Below are 19973 nucleotides of genomic sequence, written 5' to 3'. Positions count from 1 at the left end.
CAAATGCAAAAACTGGAGAACAACAAAAGGAAGAAAACACCTATACTCCAGTTCCCACCGACTTCCCACTACTCCCATTATTAATGTTATAATCTCTTTTGCTTAATTTACTGGCTAGCATTTCCTTCCAGTCTGAATCCTAAAGCGAGAAGCCAGATGCCTAAGGAATCCATAGACAGAACACCTCTGTCTTGTCATTAAATATTAACACCAAACCAAAGACTGGGGTGGGGAAGGGAAGGTCATTTCATACAGTCTTTTTTATAGGGTTTCTTAAAACCAAGAACGCCCTATAGGGAATTTTAATTCCTTCATCTAACACTAATTAAAGCTCTCTGGACAGGGGCGGGGGTACTGGAAAAAACTATATATGACCTTGACTGGCACATGCTTTTCATGTGACTCCATGTGGAACACAAAGTAGCATGAGATTAATAACCTCATTCTGAGACTTTTCGACTCAAACGTCCTTTGTAAATCATTACAACTCAAAGGGAATGTAGACGCCTAAATTTGGTTTGAGTATAACTATTAGCAAACAGAAAGCCTTAACATTGTAAGATCCTTTTTTTAAAAAGGAGGTGACATCATATTTGGGCAGCTGAAATTCCTCCCCCAACCCCAGGAGCAAAACCTGCTCTACCTACAAAGTACTACAGCACATCCAGATTTTGTTGTAGGTGAACAATTCATAAATGAATAGTGATTTTGGAAAAGTGTTTCATCCACTGAATTAGTCAAAACAGCAGTCACCTTCCTAGATCAAAAATAAGTCAGGGCTCTTTTGGGTCAAATTCCTGACCAATGAGAAACTGGGTGAGTGTACAGGCGGGGAATGCTTCACCTCGTGCACCCCTCTTTGGGTGTGGTCAAAAGCTTGGAGTCATCTCTGAGAGCCAGTTGTGCCTCCCTGGTTGGGCAACAGGTCACCAGGACAGGATGGCTGAAGAATCTTGTAGAGCAGGTACTGAGAGAAACAGGAAGAACTAGGTCCCTGGGCTGACACAGACAGGCAACTATGGGAGCAGACAACTGTACTGTTTCCCAAATGCTTGCCAGGGACCTAGTATTTGGCCAGAATAGAGAGACATAGGTGGGGTGGGGGATCTATGACATGCGAGGCAGCTTGACTACATTCTTGGCTGAATTGGGGAAAGTGGAGTTTGCCTCACCTTCTGTTACCTTATTTGTGTTGAAGCCCATAAAGACGCTCAGAAACACTGAACTAGACTTCCGTTGAAAAGGAACAAGTACAGAACCAGTCTCCAGAGGACAGTCCCCCAAACCTTCAGGGCGGGCATTATCTTAAAGACAAGGAGCAGCAGATGCCTAAAGCATACAGGGATTAAATCAAAGCTAGAGGGGCTTTGGGAAACTTGGTAATGACAGCTTTCTAACATCCTGGCACACCCCAGACCACACGAGGTGCTTCCACAAACATTACCTCATTTAATAATCACAACAAACCTGTACAACAGAAATCATTACCTTGTTTTTATAGAGGAAACTTGAGGCTCAGATGAGTTACGTAAGGTCACACGGCTAGTGTCAGAACTGACAAGCAAATTTAGGCTTGTCTGACCTCAATTCATGAATGAAGTCATTTATTTTCTCTCCTTCTGTTCCCCCCTCCAACCTTCCTTTCTCCTTCCTTCTCATATTCCCTCCATTATTTACCTCTTCAGTGGCTAAACTGGGAGGAGCTCATCTGAAAATCTCTTTTATGGAAGGTCTCACCCTTCCTAAGAGATTCTCTAATTGGGCTTTTTTCTCTCATAAACAAAGAGCTAATCTGATCCAATATTCTCAATTTCTTTTTCTAACTTGTTTGCCAAACTTAGTCTACATATCCACTGGAGAGTCTCGGATCAATTTACAGATGACAATCAGAGCTAACACCTGGTAAAGGGGCTAAAACAGCTATATCTGACCAGATATCTATCGTATGTCCAGTGATAGTAAAACATTTAAACAACAATCTGTGTAGTTAGAATGCCAATGGCCTGTGTTAATGGGTTACCTTGTTACCGACTGTTCTGCTTCATGTGATTGACTGCTCTGTATTTTTGCTCTTATGACTCAGTTCAATTTAAAATATCTCCGGGCTTAATACAATCTCAGAAGCCAATTTCCAAAGGACAGTAATGCCCTTAAAATAGAAGCTTTCAGAATGGCACTACTGCTCATCAACACCAGGAGGGTTTCTAGCCTGCCCTACATGACACTGCTTTACACCGGCAGTAGCTGAGTCAGATCGCCTAGGGGAAAACTGACAAAGGCAACTTATAAAACTGTCAATGAATTGTTTTCCTAGTTCTCTCCTAATTTCAATGCGTTTTGCTCCGCTGAACTTTATCCTACGGAAACTCATGAATACGTTATACTCACTATGGGAACAGGAGTCATCTTCTAGTTTAAGTAGCAAATTACATATAGGTTAAATCATTTTATTGTGTGACCTGGCAAGTTACTTTGTCTTTCTGGGCCTCAGTGTACTCATTTGTAGAACAAGATTAAACGGGGTATCTAAGAGGCCCCTCTATCTCTGAAGTACTAAGCGAACCCCATAACAAAGCTGCAATAATCCTTTAATGGGATGAAGAAACAAGCAGGACAAGAAGAATTTGAAGTCAGTACAGATCCCATCACTAAAAGAAAAGTCTAAACCTTGCCTCCTACTTTCCCAAAATACACGATCTCACTCATATCTGAGGGCTCAATGCAAAGCGCAAAGTCTACACTCCTAGTCAGGTGTTGGAGCGGAGTTCAGATCCCAGCTCTGCGACCACGGCTTCGGAGCTAAGTGCATGTGGGAGCTAAAGAAGTACTATTCAGTCACGGCACAATTATGTGGTGAAGAGAGTGTGTGCTCCACAGGCTCCTGAACGCTTCTGATTATTCCAGAGTAAGGAGACGGTCTTGAGCAAAAATCTCGCTCTCGTGTTACTCAACTGGGGTGACATGATTGAGAAGGGAATCTGAAAAGGGGGAAATAAAGATGGGAATGGGGGTTTCCTTAAGTAGTTTCCCCCTATTACTTACATACACTGTTGTACTAGCTTGAGAAAGCTTTCCAGAGCTTGTGCATTCACAGAATTTTATAAAATATGTTTATGAAAATAGTGACTCAACTTTTAGTGAAACGCATACTTTGACCTGGAAAAGGCCCCACACCCACTGCCAATGCAGTCAACGCGTCTTAGAGTGAGACTATAGTCTTTCAACCACATAGATTTCAGGGTTGAGCTTGGGAAAGAAAAACCTGTCCTGGTATGAAAAGAACACTGGCTTTGGAGTCAGATAAAACTGGATTTGATTCCTGGCTTTACCACTTACTGAGGGACCTTTGGCAAATTTTAGAACCCAATAGGTCTTAATTTCCTTAAACTGTAAAGTAAGGATGATATAATCTACCTGCAAGGCTACTGTGAGGATTTGCAAATATATGTAAGGCACCTGGCTTCATGCACATCACAGGAGTTTGGTAAATGCTGTGAGTGGTGGTGTCCTCCGTATCATTTCAGTACCAAGCGAAACACAGGGAGGGCCTCCCTCCTGTCAACGGAGATAATAGTAAAATAAACCAACGCAGAGGAAATAACCAGGACTGTATCTAAAGCAGCCATCATATACACACTAATTGGTTCTTGGTCAGAGAAGAGTCCCTCAAGCCCAACCCTAGCCCCCTTCCTCCCTAGGAGAAAAGCCAAGCCTATAAGAGAGTAGATACAGAAATTAGTAAAGAGAGGCTTTCTGCAGGCAGCTTATTAACAGTGTGAAAGAGATATGGAAAGGAGGAAAAAAAGAAGCCATAAAAAGCAGACAAAAGAACTTTATAAAGCAAGCTGTCTGGGATCCTTCACTGTAACGTACGTGCGTATCCTTACATACCCACTGACCTGAAGGTATCACTCTAAGTTAGAACACTACCGTTTTAAACTATTTCTAATCAAGTTAGGTTCAGTGTATCTGTTAAAACAAGATAAATCCTCCGAAAATTCTTAAAATGTAAAAAGTTTTAGTGCCTTTTAAAAGAATAAGATTCAATCTGTGGGGAAATTTTCACTTATGTGAAACAGTTCAAAGACCAACAAAAATTAGATAGATTTACTGTGTAAAGACATATATAACGAAGGAGAAATCTAGCTGCTCTATACTTGGAAATATTGGTGCAACAAAATAGTTTAGTAAAATAGCTTTGACTTTTCCCCTGCGTTTCTTGAGGGGGAAAAGGGCTTTCTTTCTTCAAAATTCTGTTTTAACAAAAAACAGATTACATGTTATATATTATGTTTTCCCTTGCCCCCCAGGTTTTAGCTCTGTTTTTGAAAATTCAAAGGTTTTCTTTATTCTCTCTTCATGCCATACCTACTGTAGAGACCCCAAAGTACAACAATAGAAATGCACTTCTGATTAGCTTGCAAGTTGCTTGGACTTGATTCTTCTAATGAGGTGATAAGGAGCTAGTTCTGTCCAGTCTCTGAATGATTTTAAGTGGATACAAAGGTTGGCCTTGGAAGACCTGTTTTCCTTTGATGGTCTCACACTGATCTATATCTGACTTGAAGTCATAGTAACTCTACATGAATTGTAAGCTCTGGAAGAATTTATATGATGTTTTGCTATCCATTTAGGGGTCAAAGCAGGCAGTTGTTTTTTTGAGCAACTGACTGTGGAACGCCCAGGTCTCCGTGTTTAGAGGGGTGTATTTTAATAGCAACAGTAGCAGCTGCTATCTAACATCAATCAAGCACTTAGAGGGCCAGGCACATATGTGCTCTGTTCTCTACATAAATTACTTCATTTAAATGTCACAGTAACCTTAGGAAGGACTATTATTATTCCTGTTAGAGATGTGGAAACCAAGATTTAGAGATGTTCAGGAACTTCAAGATCAGTAAGTGGCAGAACTAGAATTTGAACTTGGGAGTTAGGTGTAAGATGCTACAAAGGACCAGGTGTTTTATTTTTGGAGTCCATGTGAATCTTTGTTAGATTGTTCACTGCATTAGATATTGTCTTCGAAGTATATTAAAGAATATATATAACACTGAAATAAGAATAGTAATGTATTTGCTTTTAGAACTTCATTTCTCTCTCCCATACTCACTTTTCTTTTTTCCTCCTGGAAAGTCTTAAGTTAGAATTGAAGGACAGAAGAGTGAAGAGGCAGGGCGGAATTACTGATTAGCATTTTCACCATGTGAAAAGAGCTTGCTGTTGTAACTCCTCTCAGAGTTTATTGATACACATGAATAATTTACTTCGGCCCCTGAGATTATCTCATAAAAGCAAACTGTAAAAAAGAATCACTTTTTAAAAAAAGAGATGGAAGGGACCTTAAAAGATTGTCTGTTCAACCACTGATATCATAGAAGTATTGCAATTGGAACCAGACCAGAACCCACACCTTTTAAGACCTAACCCGACCTCTGGCTCCCTAAGACTAGCCCTTAATCCGTGTCAGTGAGGAGCCTGTCTCTGGCTAACAAAGTTTGGATCTCAATGAGTACGCCACGGGAAATATTAGTTCTCCCTGTGTGTGTGACTGAAACAAAGGGAAAAGACACACACAGAAGGAGATCAACTGAGAGTGGTCTAATATGAACATGGAGTATAATATGAAACCCAAAAAAGACATTAGCTTCTATCTTAGTACAGATTACGACTCAAAGCCTTTAGCCTTTTGAGAATCCTCTAACTACTGTATAACCATTTCATATTTAAGTCCACTCCCATTCAAATGTTGCCAATTCATAATAAAGATAATAAACATGTTTATCTGGATTTATTTCCAGTCTAATCTTTCTACATCAACTGCCCAGATAAGTGTGTTTAAGGCCAAATATCTACAGGGTTCCTTACGTTTTGGCTGGGCTGTACCTTTGATTTCTACAGAGTTTAGAGGATTATAATAGATCTTTTGAATTCAATGTAGTATAGCTATAGGCAGCAGTGACTTGTGAATCTGTGATTACAAATAAATAGGTGGAATGCTTAGAAAGTTTGGGCTTCATTTTAAAGTCCTAAACTGGAATGAAAGACTGGAGAGCTATGTGACTACAACACTTCATTAGTATGTGACCTTGGGAGTCATTTAACTTTGCTGGGCCTGTCTTTTGCAGTCTATGATAGGAACTCATGCAGATGTCATATGACATATCTCAAGTGCTCTGGACATTCCAGAGAAAGACATTCTACAGAATCTTTAAAAGCCACTCCCCCATATCCAAAGGGAGGCGAACCCCAAACATAAATAATTTAGCATTTTAATTCCACATAACTTACCTATACCGCTCTTCCTGTAAGGCCTGCATTATTAATGAATAGTCCCTCTGATAATGTTCCTTGAGGGTCTCAAAGGATTCCTCTAGTCGGGCCTGGGTTTCCCGGATCTCTTGGATCTCGTGTAATAGTGCATCAAATCCTGAGCTCTGCATGTCCAGGGTGTTGGTTTTGGAGCTGGACGCTCCTACAGCAATGCCTCCAGTGGTGCTGTTGGCTCCCACGGAGCCTGAAGTGGCACTGGAACAATCTTCCTCGCTACCATATTTTGGGCTTGACTGAAAGTTTGAAATCACCCCCAAAGCCTTCCCCGCATCGTCCACGGGCCCTTCCTCTAAAGAGTCCTTCAGGTTAGGGATGTTGTCCGCACTGCCAAATTTATTTCGAATTAGTGAGGCGATCTCTCTGGGCTTTGAGACCACGGCGCCTGCGGCTGAATGGGTGGCCTGGGAGAAGCTGGAGAGTCCCCCTTTGACACTGTCCACCACGCCCTCACTGAAGCCAGTCACCTTGGCTCCCACGTCCTTCAGACCTTGGTGCATGTCCCTGAAGACGTCCTTTGGTTGCCGGGGGATCCCATTCTGCTCCACCTCTCGAAGCTTCCTGTGATAGTGCTCAAGTTTCTTCTGTAGCTGGAGGATAGTTTGGGCAGATTTCTGGTTCTTCTTCTCAAAGACCTGCTTGATGCGGGCGGCCTGCTGCTTATCTGCACTGTTGGCAAGCTTCAAGTACTCGGCAACATTGTCGTCCCGGGCTGTCTGTGCAATCTTGATCTGTTCCGTGAGCTTCAGGATCTTCTGCTGCAGGTGAGCGATAGCAGCCTTGGTGCGCTGAGGGTCTGGGGTCCCATCCACAGAGTCTGTGTGGATGCTGCCATCGGTGCTGGAGGCCACTGCACTGGACGTCTGCGCGAGGCTGCTTACTTCCAACCGCTCGATCTAGCGTAAAAGTAAGAGGCGGATGTTAGAAGGAGCCCAAGGAGACTACTGCTCCAGAATCAATGGGCCACAATGTACTGAAAATTCACCTAGACTCAGATCTTAGTACAGAGAGCTGACCTAATTCCTTCTGTCCTGTCTACGCCCTGTCTCCCTCTTGCATATTATCCTCATTTAAGGAAATATACTTGGCTTTAAGCAAAACATGTATGAAAAGATTTGCACAAAAATGTAAAGTGGGGTAGTTTTCCTTTGCTAGAGGATTTAGTATAGTATTTCTTTAAATAACAAAGCTCCTCTAGTGGGTTTAAAGCATGAATTCACATTTTGCGCACATCGTACATACTTTTGTTTAGAAGCATATCTGTGTAAAACAAGATACATCTGCATTTCAATTTAATTATTATTATCATTTTAGTATTCAGACATCGCTGTAATTCCAATCCAGATTATGGTCACCCGAAAATGCAGGGAAGAACAGATATTTTACTGTCTAGGTTAAAAAATCCAATTTTTATCAGTGTTTTTTCCCCAAATCATATCAAGGGTGATGGAATCATTCTTTCTATTCTAACAGGGACACTTATTGGTAGCTGGAGACAGGTGGAGGTAAGATGGGAAGGCACTGCTAAAAGTGACAAGGATGAACATGGTACACTCTTGAGAGTTGAAATCCCACATCACAAGTAACTGATAAACTTGGGCAAGATAACATGAAGACTTGAGAAGGGGCAGTAAGAACAAGTCAGTGACAAAGTTCAGGCCTTTTGGAGCTCAAATTTTGTGAGTTCTATCTAATAAACGATTTTTATTAGGCAATGGACTCTAAAACCTACACAATGACTTTTCCTTTCATATGAGTGAGCAACGATTTAAAAGACTTGAAGAAAAAGACAAGCTGCTTAAATTTTAAAACTTAAACGACCATGTTTCCCCCAAAATAAGACCTAGCCAGACCATCAGCTCTAATGCGTCTTTTGGAGCAAAAATTAATATAAGACCGGGTCTTATTTTACTACAGTATAAGACTGGGTCTTATATAATATATAATATAATATAGTATAATATAATAAATATAAAATATTAATATAATAATATAATATATTAAAATAAGACCGGGTCTTATATAAGATCGGGTCTTATATAATATTAACTTTATTATATTAATTTTTGCTCCAAAAGACGCCTTAGAACTGACTGTCTGGCTAAGTCAAACAGGGTATTACATTTCAAAGCCGTCAGCCAAAGCTGGAAAGAGGTTAATTTTCCTAACTCAGGAGGAAAAAAAAAAATTCAAGAAGGCGCCCCTGGTGGCTTGTGGTGGTGAATTAGAGTAGGGCTTATGCCAAAAGGCTTTAGAAACTTCTCTATTAAGCAGTAACAGAAATAAATAATAAAATAACCATCTCAGGGTAATAAAAACTCCCAGTAAGCATGTCTAATCACAAACTTACCATCCTGGAGATTAAGAGCACACTCTTTTCCTTGCTTACAGTCCCTAACCTGTCCCAGCAACAATTTGCTCGATATAGGTTACCCTCATATTAAAAAACGTTGAATTCCATTTTTGTGATGACAGTAATACACCAATTCTGAAATACTTATGAAATGCTAATAATTAACTTGTCAGTCTACAGATGCATCCTCTTATTTTCATCTTGGTTGTATCTCCTCAGTTTGCCATCTGAGCAGAAATCATGCTGATCTCTAACTCTAAAACACATTCAGTTCATTATTGGATTCAATGTATTACTACTGATGTGAATAAAAACAATATTTCTTTCTAGATGAACACATAAGAAATATTGTGCACTTAAGTAAAATCAAAAGGTAACTTAAAACCAAAATGAGTAACAGGATGATATTATGCTCCACTAATACAAAAGAATATCCAGAATAGTTAGGGACTAGCACAGCCACTCTTTTGCATCACATCCTCCATCTGCCCCATTCATCTTCAAGTACATGTTAACAAGCAGTGCAAGGGCCAGAGGAAGGCAGAAAGGGAGGATGAGTCAGAGTTCCAGATAGTCAAGTTGCCAAGAGTTGTAAGAAGAGATCCTGGAAACCCACTCTCTTCAGTGTGTTAGGTTCACTCTCATGTTGTACAGGGATCCCACTGTGTGATTTTCTTTCTGAATGGGATTTCAGATGCCATAACTACCATATGTAACATGACCCTGACTGTGTATTTATGTTTAATAGCTCAAAATCTACCATAGTATAAAAGGAAAGCAATATGAAATACTATTAGCTCCAATATTGCCAGCTTAAATGCCTGGATGGTCTAGTTTCCTTAGATTCTTTGTTAGTAATTTGAATATCAACTTACATGCAATCTGTTGTCTAAAGAAGTGTAGATCTGGAAATCAAGTTTAATTATTACTCTTGGAGGATAAAAATGGATCATACTGGTGAGAAGATGGTTTTGAGACTATAAACAAGGTTTGATTATATCTCTAAAATTGAAAAAAAGAAACCCAATAAACTTTCAATATAATTATTTACAAATGACCACAGTTTGGATGTGATCTTATTTCTCTACACAGTAACTAAAGAAATAAACCATATTGTCTTTAATCTGACTTCTCTCCTACCTGGGCTATGTCCTTCCAGTGCATGGTTCCCCTGCAAGAATCCAGCTGACAGAACCACTGTCTTCAGCTTCCAAAGAAAACTAACCTACAGCTTCAGTGGGAGAGTAGTTGAACATCTGAAACCATGAGTCACTGGATTACTCAGTCACTACTCCCAATTTTGGCAGGCACTGTCCTCAAAAAGGAAGGAGAGAAGAAAAGGAGAAATTCCAAGAGGGGAGTGGAGGGAAAGAGAGAAGAAGAAAGAGGAAGATACACTGACCTACAGAATTACAGGTTAGCTATGAACAAAGCCCTTCAACATATAACAATAAAAATTTAGATTCCTATCTCACTCCAAACAACTAAATTGCAAACGTGAAAAGCAAATTTTAAACCTTTTAGAAGGCAGTATTGGAAAATAGAGAACGATTAATTTCTTAAACATACACAAAAAGGCACAGATCAGAACAAGATTACTGAATCTGGCTACATTTAGGGTAGTAGTGAAGCATGGATTCTGGCATAAACTGCTTGGGTTCAAATCTGGCTTTGCCACTTACCAGCCATGTGACCTTGAGCAAGTTACTTAACCTCTGTATCCATTTTATCAACTGTAAAATGGAGGTAATACTAATGTGCACTTTAGAAGATGGCGGCAAGGAAGAAATGAGTCAATAAACATAAAAGTGCTCAAAACATACCAGGCACAGAGTAAGCGGTTATTGCTGGCTATTATTTTTGTACCATGTAACAGGTTCTTTTTAAAAATTCAAACATTAGAAGATTCAACTATTAAGAGAATATACTTCCTTCCAAGATCTTTTACTTTTCAGGCACCAACAGGGGACACGTAGAGAGTTTGAACCAAAGAAATAATGTAATTCAACACTACAGTAAAATAGTAAGAGTCACCTTTCTAGAGATTTGGTCTTGTGGCTGGGCAGCTGGCTAGCTCATCTCCCATCCTCACAATAACCCTCTACAGCAGAAATTGTTATGACTAATTTACAAATGACCTGCCGGCTGAGGTGCCTCCTCCCACCTCCTCCTAAGGCAGGCCGACAGCAGCCGTATCGCCTACTCAACAGGGCCGCCCAGGGCTAGATCCTGAAGGGCCTACCAGTCTGATCACACCCACCAGGACAGCAAATCCTAGCCACTTATGGCCGAGGCTACAATTAATTTGTGTAGAAAAATGCTAGGACCACAAATTGGTCAAATGTATTTTGACTCCTTATAGATAAGGTTAGGCAATGTGCTACAAAGCTAGAGATGTGGTCAAAGCCGCGATTCATATCTAACTGTGGCTATAATCAGCAGACTATATTGCTTTGCTTGCATTTTGTCTCGTACTGTTAAGAATTCATTTGCCAGGCGTAAATTATCTATTAACTGATCTAAATTAATTGATCAGAAAACAGCCCAAGAGAACATTTTAAACAGATTCCTCAAAACACCAATTAATCAGGAGCAAAGAAGAGCCATTTAGAGCAGAGTATTTGATAAGCTTTATAATGGCTTACAATTTTCATTTGCAAACATATTAAAAATCTAAGGGAATGAAAGTGTCAGAACATGGCAGTACCCAGCTTTGAGAACGGTGATGTATAAAGGCAGTATGGTGGAAAGGGCATGGACAAGAGCAAAAGCACCTGGCTTCAAACCTGCGTTTGCTACCTTACTAGCTTCGTGTTTTGGGCCATTTACTTGTTCTCTTTGAGCCCAAGTTTTCTTATCTACACAATGAAGTTATTAACATTTCCTCATGAGATTACTTGAAAACATGTTAAATGTGTGTTAAATCAGATTATTCCACCAAACATGGTAAACATTCAAGAAGTGACCTTTTTCTATTCCTTATAATATGGTTCATTACTCAACATCCAAGTTCGTAACCAAAAAAGATTCAGAAATCCCAGACCTGACACTGCTATCTTCAGTACAAGACAACATGAAGTCATCTTATCTATGCTTTATAGAGTACTGGGACTCTTTCGGGAAATTTCATATTCTGCACACTAAATAATCCACATCATTTCTGAGAAAATGAAGAAGTCATTTTAGGGCAAAAGAAGAAGTGGGTGGTGAGTGGGGAAATCTTTGTACAATAATTAATCTGAAAACAAACAGAAGTTTGACTATTTTGGTTTTTCTGAAAGTGGGTCTTTTCCAGGGCCAATTTCATAGAGCAGGTTGTGCGGTGGCCTGTGTAAACTTAATGCTGGGGCACCTGTACACCCAGTTCCATTGTTCTGCTAAAATTTTATCTCAGAGCTATAATGACCATGTTTTTGAACCAAAATTGGAGTGTGTAGTTCAATTCAAGTGCACTTAGTGGGGGAGACCACTCCCCAAATCCCATACAATGGTAATCCCTAGAGATTCATAATCGACCACCAGTCCAGGGCATGTTCTCCTTCCCTTTTCTGGCTAACTACTATTCATCCAGACCCAGTTCAGGTACAGCTTCCTCCAGGAAACCTTTCCTGACAACCTCCTCTCCCAGGTGGATTAGCGGCTCTTCCTTCAGATTCCCATACAGCTATATACACACACTTCTATCACTGACCTCATCACGTTACATTGAAATGACTGTTAAGGTGTCTTGCCTCCCCTGACAGTTCCTGAGGGCAGGGATCATGTGACATTCATCTCTGAACCGCAAGATGCTAGCACGTGCCTTGTACAAGAAAATACCATGAATGTCTTTATTATACACGCTCACCAGCATCTCCCTAACGTGAGCCTTCTGGATCTTAGGTGCCAGGCAGTGACTGAGCCTACGTTACTATAAATGGAACAAACGCCAGAGTTTTTGTAAGAAAACTAGCTTCCAATAGGTGATACTTATCCCTCCGAGGCTGTTGAGTAAAAACTACTGACTGGGTTGAATATCCTTTTAGATTATTAACATCCTATTTGGCCCACCCTGCACCAACCCAAATGCAAAATATCCATTATGGGATTGCGATCTGCTGCTCAGAATTGCTTTATTACACAGGAAGACTGACTTCCTGGTTTACCTGAAAGACATCCCTGGGGATTACCACTGCCAGATGTACTTCAGGCCTGATGTGTGGACTTAATGGATCCATGTGAGCCTGGACAGAGGATTTATGCTTCTTTTAACAGAACTTTGCAAAATGCCTCTTACGCACACAACCTATGTTAGGCATGGGAGGTACTACAAAAAAAAAAAAAAAAAAGCAAGCTCTTCAGGAGCCTCTCCTCCTGGTAGTGATGGTGTAAGCAGACAATAACGTGCTGCTTTGTCATGGTTAAGTGTTATTTTTATATGCAGAGTCTTTGAGCTAGGAAGGAACCTAAAGGGTCATCCAGTTAAGAAAATTTATTTTACAGATGATTAACAGATTTTAAGAGAAAGATTTCTCTCCAATACCTAAAAGAAAAAAATAAGTGACATATACTGAAAATAAGGAGATGAGGTTCTGTATGCCACTGAAAGTATCCAAGCAGAGACTTCACGCCTGCATGTTAAGAACGTTATATGAAGATATACTGATTGACAGATGGAACATATGATCCAAGTTTCCTTCTAAGATTTTAACTTTTGTTAAAAAAAAAAAGCAACTCCGGCTATGGATTATTTAAAAATCATTCTTACACGACTTCAGAATGAAGAATGATAGTTTGAAGCACACAAATCTGCTAATGCTAAAATTAGTTTCTATTTTCTGAGCACGAGCTAACCAGTAAAAGGAGGTGACACAGAAAAATGTTTTCACTGCTGAGAATTTAAAAATACATACAAAATCCATATGCAGATAAGCCAATTTGTAAAACTGCCACCAATGGGTACCCCTTTACAAGTTAATTCCCTACAAATACTTTTATGACAAGTCTCATTAAAACAAAAGATTTCTAAGACTCAACTTAATCCTATTTATTTCGAGCAATTTTGATAAAACAAAATTCTAAAGCAATGGAAGAATTTGGAAAGCTCCATGGAGTCTGTAATAACCTGGCTCTCCCTGAACTAGATATTGTCAGGCTCGTTAGATAGTTCAGGAAGAGCAGAGGCTCTAAGGAGGGGCTGTCCAAACTACACGGCCCCATCCCATTTTAGGGCCTAATTAATCCTTTCTCTCAAAATGGTCTTAAATACCACTTATTTGCTAACAACTTCTAAATGTAAACTTCCAGCCCACACTTCCCTTAACTCTAAACTTATATATCCAATTACCTACTCACTATCGCTACATGAACAGCCATTTCAAACTTACTATGTACAGAACCGAGTTCCTGATATCCCCCAAACCTGCTGCTCCTGCAGTCTTTCCCATTTCAGCTAATGGCTATTTCATTAACCCACGTGCTCAGATGCAAAGCCTTGTAGACAGCTTTGACTCCTTTTTCTCTCCCATACCTATCCAATTAAGAACAATATTAACCGATAGCTGTTAAAACATATACTATAGTACTTACTGTGTGCCAGGCACTGTTCTAAATCCTTTGTATGTATACTAACTTGTTTAATTCTTACAACGACACTGCAAGGTGGGTATTATTACCTTTTCATATTTATTTTATAGCTAAGAAAACTGAAGCATAAAGAATTAAATTGTCTAAGATCACAAAGTAAAGAAGTGGCAAAGACAATGGTTTAACCCAGACAGTCTGGCTACAAAGTCTGCGTTGCTATCCCTTATGTACACACACTGTGTTGCCCCCGCAGATGTTGTGGGCTCTACTTGCTAAAAAGAAAGCAGAATCTGACCACTTCTCAGTGAATCTCCACTGCTGCCCACCTAGTCTAAGCCCCTATCAGCTCTCACCTAGACTACTGCAATAGTCTCCTAACTATGACTGCAATAATATTTTAATAGTCAATTATTTGCAGAACAGCCAGAGTGATCCTTTTAAAATATGTCAGATCACAACAGTCGTTTTTTTTTTTTAACTTTAAAAAATTTACTTAAGTGTATTTTTCCAGGACCCATCAGCTCCAAGTCAAGTAGTTGTTTCAATCTAGTTGTGGAGGGCGCAGCTCACAGCGGCCCATGTGGGGATCGAACCAGCAACTGTGCTGTTAGAGCTCGCGCTCTAACCAACTGAGCTACCCAGCCACCCCCACAACAGTCTTTTACCTCCAAAACTTTCCAGTGGCTCCCTATCTCAGTCAGAGTAAAAGCTAAAGCCCTTTCAGTGGCCTAAATGCCCATGATCTGGCACCGGCACCACATCCATTACCTCCCTGACTGTTATCTCCTACTACTCATCCCTTTATTCCACTGCCACCAGCTACAATGGCTTCTGTGCTGTTCCTGGAACGTGCCAGCTATGCCCCATTTCAAGGCTTTTTCACTTAGGGTTCTTTCTGCCTGAAATGCTCTTTCCCAGACTTCATGGTTTACACCATCATCTCCTTTAAATCTTTGTTCCAATGTCACCTTAGAATGAGGATTTCTCTGATACCCTATTTAAAACTGCGATCTCCATTTCCATTATGAATTCCTTATTCTTTCTCCTGGCTTTATTTTCCACATAGAACTTTTTATTATCTTCTGACATATGTTCTTGTATTCGTATCTATCACCAAAAACTAGAATGTGAGGTCTATGAAGGTACTGATTTTCGTTTTGTCCACTTCTGTTTCTCTAACACCTGAAACTGTGCATAGCACATATTCACAGGTAAGTGAATAGGAAATACTTTCATAGCACAGGATCTTAATAAATCAGAGGTTGACTTCTAATAATCCTTGAAATATTGTACCTTTACACATTAAAAACATTTGGCTCAAAAATCAGATATTTCTTAATTTAAAAAAGCGGAGAGTTGGTTTACACTTTTATATGTGTCGCACTAATAATACACGTTAGTATCCTCTCTCTTGTTCTGTTCAAAACATGAGTTAAATGTCCAACATCATTACTTTCGTATGTGAACTATTTGGATGCTTCTAGGATTGTCTCACGAGGCTTACTCCTCAGACATCTTTTGAGGCTATGAAAGCTCAAGGTTCGATCTGGTTTATATGTAAATCTGACGGTGCTGATTACGCTGGGAGTAGCAGAAGTAGTAGTAATTGAGTGTTTACTACATACCTGGTACTACTGTGAGTGCTTTGCTTGTATTTTTTAGTTAATCCTCAAAACAACCTTCGGACATACACTATTATAATCCCCATTTTACAGCTGAGGAAATTGATTCAGGAGACGTAAAGGGAATTGCCCAAGGTCATACAACCAGTAAGTGGCAGGGCCAAGATTTACACTCAGGAGATTTGGCTTCAGAGCCCCTGCTCTTAACCTACTTCACTACGATACTTTTCAAAACAGCCAGGATCACTACCACCTAGACCAACAGAAAAAGGAGGCACTGATGATTTCTACAGAGTTAGACTCTGGATGGGAATTCCATATTTAGGATCACACCCTCTTTCCATATATATATATATATGGAGCATGAAGTGGGGTACTGCGGGTGATGTGAAGGTGGTAGCAGTGTGGCACTGTCCAAAAGCAGCTGATATAATGGGAAGTATAGACAAAAAGTCATTTCACATTTCCAGGGTCTTTAAAAACTTTTGACTCTTCAGGTATTAGAGAGAGAGTATACACAGCAGGCATTTACATTAACTTTATAGGTATATCTATTTTATTCTAGTGTTCAAAAAAGCATCTATGTTCTCAAAATTACAGATTCTAAGGAAAAAAATAGCCCAGAGTAGCACTTGTCAAAGGTTTTGTATTTTTTTCAATGAACTGAAACTTGATCTATTGAGAAGAGTTTATGAAGAGTACAATAATGATCTGTCTCCTGTTTAAATAAATTTCTCTTAAAATAATTTTTATTCAGTTGCAGGTAGCCAAGTAATGTTAGAACTACAGTCATTCTTTTGCAATATAATATTTAGAATTGCTCAGATTTTTCCCATTCAGGATCTATGATGACAAACCATGATATATAAACCAACTTTCTTAAATAGAATGTGAAGAATATAATCTAGTTTATACTTCCATGTTACAACAGGACAACTTGTGACTTAAAAAAGGACTAAATTAAACACATGTATGAATAATTGACATAAATATGTGACTGGTATGGATTTGAGACGATAGTCCAATTGTTTCTAAGGTTTTTAAGTGGAAGTATAATATAACTCTTAAAAGGGGTTAAGAAATCACTGAAATTCAGGCTCCACTGCATGAGATAATAAGAAGGAAATTCAACTATTCAGACTTCTGAAAAGGCAAACTGAATGCTTACGCCTTTGTGAAAAAATTACTTAAATGAAAAGGAACTAACCTTCCCAACTTGTTTCTGCATTTCTGCACTCTGTTGGGGGGTGTGGGGGGTAAAAGAGAGGCTCCAGCAGTGGCAGTACTATTCTATCAGGGAACACTAAAAAATATTTGAGGCATTCCTCTTGCAATACACAGTCTTATCCAGCCTTAACAATTATCCAGTCTTAAATGCCAGTAGCAACCTCCTCATGGATTCTGGAATTATTTCAGAGAATGGCAAAAGAGGAGACACAGAGAACAAGACCAGCTGTGGATGCAGGTCCATATCTTGGCCAATTCTTTCACATGTGATAAGCAATAGCAAGATTTCAATTTTTCGGATAAATTACAAATAAAATAATGGTAGATGATGAAAGTGACTACTTCAGGGATTTTGCATATGAAAGGAAGAACATTTCTACTATGTATCTAGGTTATCTGCAGGGTAAAAATGTAGGACAGCCTACAGAAAACTAGAAGCAGATGGGGGAAGGACATTACAGTGCTATGATATTAAGAAGCAGGTTGTGGAAAAGACCGAAGCTTTTACTACAATTTATTTTGCAATTATCCTTGCAATTTGTTTTCCTGATGTATGAAGAAAAAGAACAAAGTGTTGTGATAAAAGGAATAAAGTAAGGGAGGGAAACCTACTTTAGATTGGGAGGTCATAGAAGAATTTTTTGAACAGGGACATTTGAACTGAGCTCTCGAAGACAGAAAAGGAAGTTGTTACTTTAGCCAGGTCATGAATGAAGAAAAGTATTATTACTGTATGTTACATGAGTCAAGAGAATACAGAATTTGGAATTTTATCATCATCAAGATGAAAAAACACAGTTGACACGGCAATTCAAAAAAAAAAAAGATAAAAGAAAAAGGACTTATCTATTCACTGCTTCTGAGAATTCACTTGGTAAAGGTTGAGACCTTTGGTTGTGTTACCAAAAACGCTTAAGGAAGGCCAGAAGGATGGTGAGAGAGGAAAACGTCAGTAACCAGGGACAGGGCCACCTGCCCAGTAACCTAACGGAGTATATGGGTAGCTGTATTTATACGGCTTACATAACCAATGAGTCAGCAAAATGTCAGGTGTCAATGGGTCTCTTCTGTGCCCACTATAGGCAGCTAGGAAACTTGGCTCTCTCTGCTGGTGAGAAGTGGGGCCCAAGATCAAGATCTGAGGGAGACTAAACAAAACAGTTACCATACCTTCCAACAATCCTTGCCCAAGTCAAGCTGAGGAAAAGGAAACCTTAATGCTTAGAAAAACATAAAAAAAGAGGGTCTAACTTAAAGCAAATTAGAGCAAGGTGATTCCAGTAAGATTCTATGGATCTAATGTGACCTATTTCTTTAACTTATAATAAAACGCTTATTAAAGGTTCCAAAATCAAGACTCTAAAATGTGCTGAAAGCAAAACCTAGATTTCAAAGGGAAAATGTCTATCTTTCTTGGGGGTCCATAAATATTTCAGGGCTATTTTCTACAACTATCTTTACTCTAATAAACGCTACTATGTATTAATAATAACAGACAAGGGCTTCACAATGATAGAACTGGGGTCTGGCAAATGAAATGTACAAAATAGAACATAAAAGGGATTAAAGCACAGAATAGGCAGAATAAAGCACTAATAACCGCTTGATATTGAAGAGCAGGGATAATGAATGCAAGACAAACACCCACCAACGCACAACTATGAAAACAGCAGATTCCTCCATCCCGCCTTCCCCCACCTCCATAGTTATGTTCTCAGCCTATTACTATTACTGTTCCAGTGGCAACAATTCAGAGCAGAAAGCCTTTATTTTTTTTCTTCTCCACCACAGGCCATAGGAAAAGCTGGGGGGAAAAGGGAGGTAAGCATGACTGTTCAAAGAAGGGAAAAAATATCCGTCAGACAGCATCCTTGGCTCTGTAAATTCTTGGCTTCTGCCTGTTCATCGATATCTGAGAAAACTTGATAATTATCTCTGAAGGTCACAACTGAATGACCAGAAATAATGTTTTACTTTTTGGCTCCCTTGGCCATCCCTTTCGATCAAATGTGAATCTGCAAAATGTTTTAGTTATTGCCAAGAGGAAATTCTATGTAGCTGATACAGAAACAAACAAACAAACAAACAAACAACAACAAAACACAAGAAAAAACAAATCCAACAAACACAAGCAACACATTTATCTTACCAAAACCCCCTGTCAGGCAGTCTGCTGATTTTGCTTGCCACAAAGCTCATCCTTCATTTGTAAATTGGCCAGAGCAAGCTTGGATTGTGAAAACAAATCACAACCTCTTTTGGCCGTGAGCTCTTTCCATTTGTCCCAGCTTCCAAGCTGCAGAGGAGCTGTGGCACAGTCTGTCACGGCTGCACATACTTGGTTTCCGAGAATAACGCAGTAAATGAGGACAGCTACCACTGGGAATGCATGGCCCTCCCAAAGAGCCAGCTGAAATGAAGCTTCTAGTGGATTCCTGGGCTTCTCACCTTCACAGCCTCAGAGAAGGGCCTTTCACAGAGCAGGCAGGCACAGCCGCACCACATCAACATCCCTGCACAGCCAGCCCTCCGCAGTGCCGACCTCGGCCTGCATCCAGTGCCGGCACTGTCTCCTGCAGCAACTCGCAGACCTTTCTACATCTGGGAGCCTGGGAGGACTCTGTGCTGAATAAACAGAAAGCTGCTGCCAAACAAACATCTGTGTGTGTGTGTGTGTGTGTGTGTGTGTGTGTGTGTGTGTGTGTGTGTGTGTGTAGTTTGCTAGAGCTGCTAATGCAAATGAAGTTTGACTCTGAGGATGGAGATCACAGACAGTCTCTGCCTCTCTTCTCAAGCTGTGAGCATTTTTTATAGAAGACAAAAGCATCCAACTGGTTGAATTTAAAGCTACAGGGCCTTAATTTAATATTCACATTTGT

At 39.8% G+C, this 19973-nt stretch overlaps 1 protein-coding gene across 16 annotated transcripts in view; it reads right to left on the bottom strand.

The window, feature by feature from the left end:
• The window catches only part of TMCC1 (transmembrane and coiled-coil domain family 1), a 179147-nt gene that overhangs the window by 17919 nt on the left and 141255 nt on the right, over positions 1–19973 (bottom strand). For 14 of the 16 annotated variants that reach the window (XM_033131569.1, XM_033131568.1, XM_033131573.1 and 11 more), the window contains one exon: positions 6289–7223. In XM_033131569.1, the coding sequence (XP_032987460.1) occupies positions 6289–7223 (935 nt within the window). Of the gene's footprint in view, positions 1–6288; positions 7224–19243; positions 19827–19973 lie in introns of those variants that run through there. The other 2 variants (XM_033131576.1, XM_033131580.1) reach the window with 2 other exon arrangements.

This window comes from Rhinolophus ferrumequinum, chromosome 17 (genome assembly GCF_004115265.2).
Source record: "Rhinolophus ferrumequinum isolate MPI-CBG mRhiFer1 chromosome 17, mRhiFer1_v1.p, whole genome shotgun sequence".
Classification (NCBI taxonomy): Eukaryota; Metazoa; Chordata; class Mammalia; order Chiroptera; family Rhinolophidae; genus Rhinolophus; species Rhinolophus ferrumequinum.
Note: the sequence above shows the minus strand (reverse complement) of the source record. Positions and strands in the feature narration are given on the sequence as shown.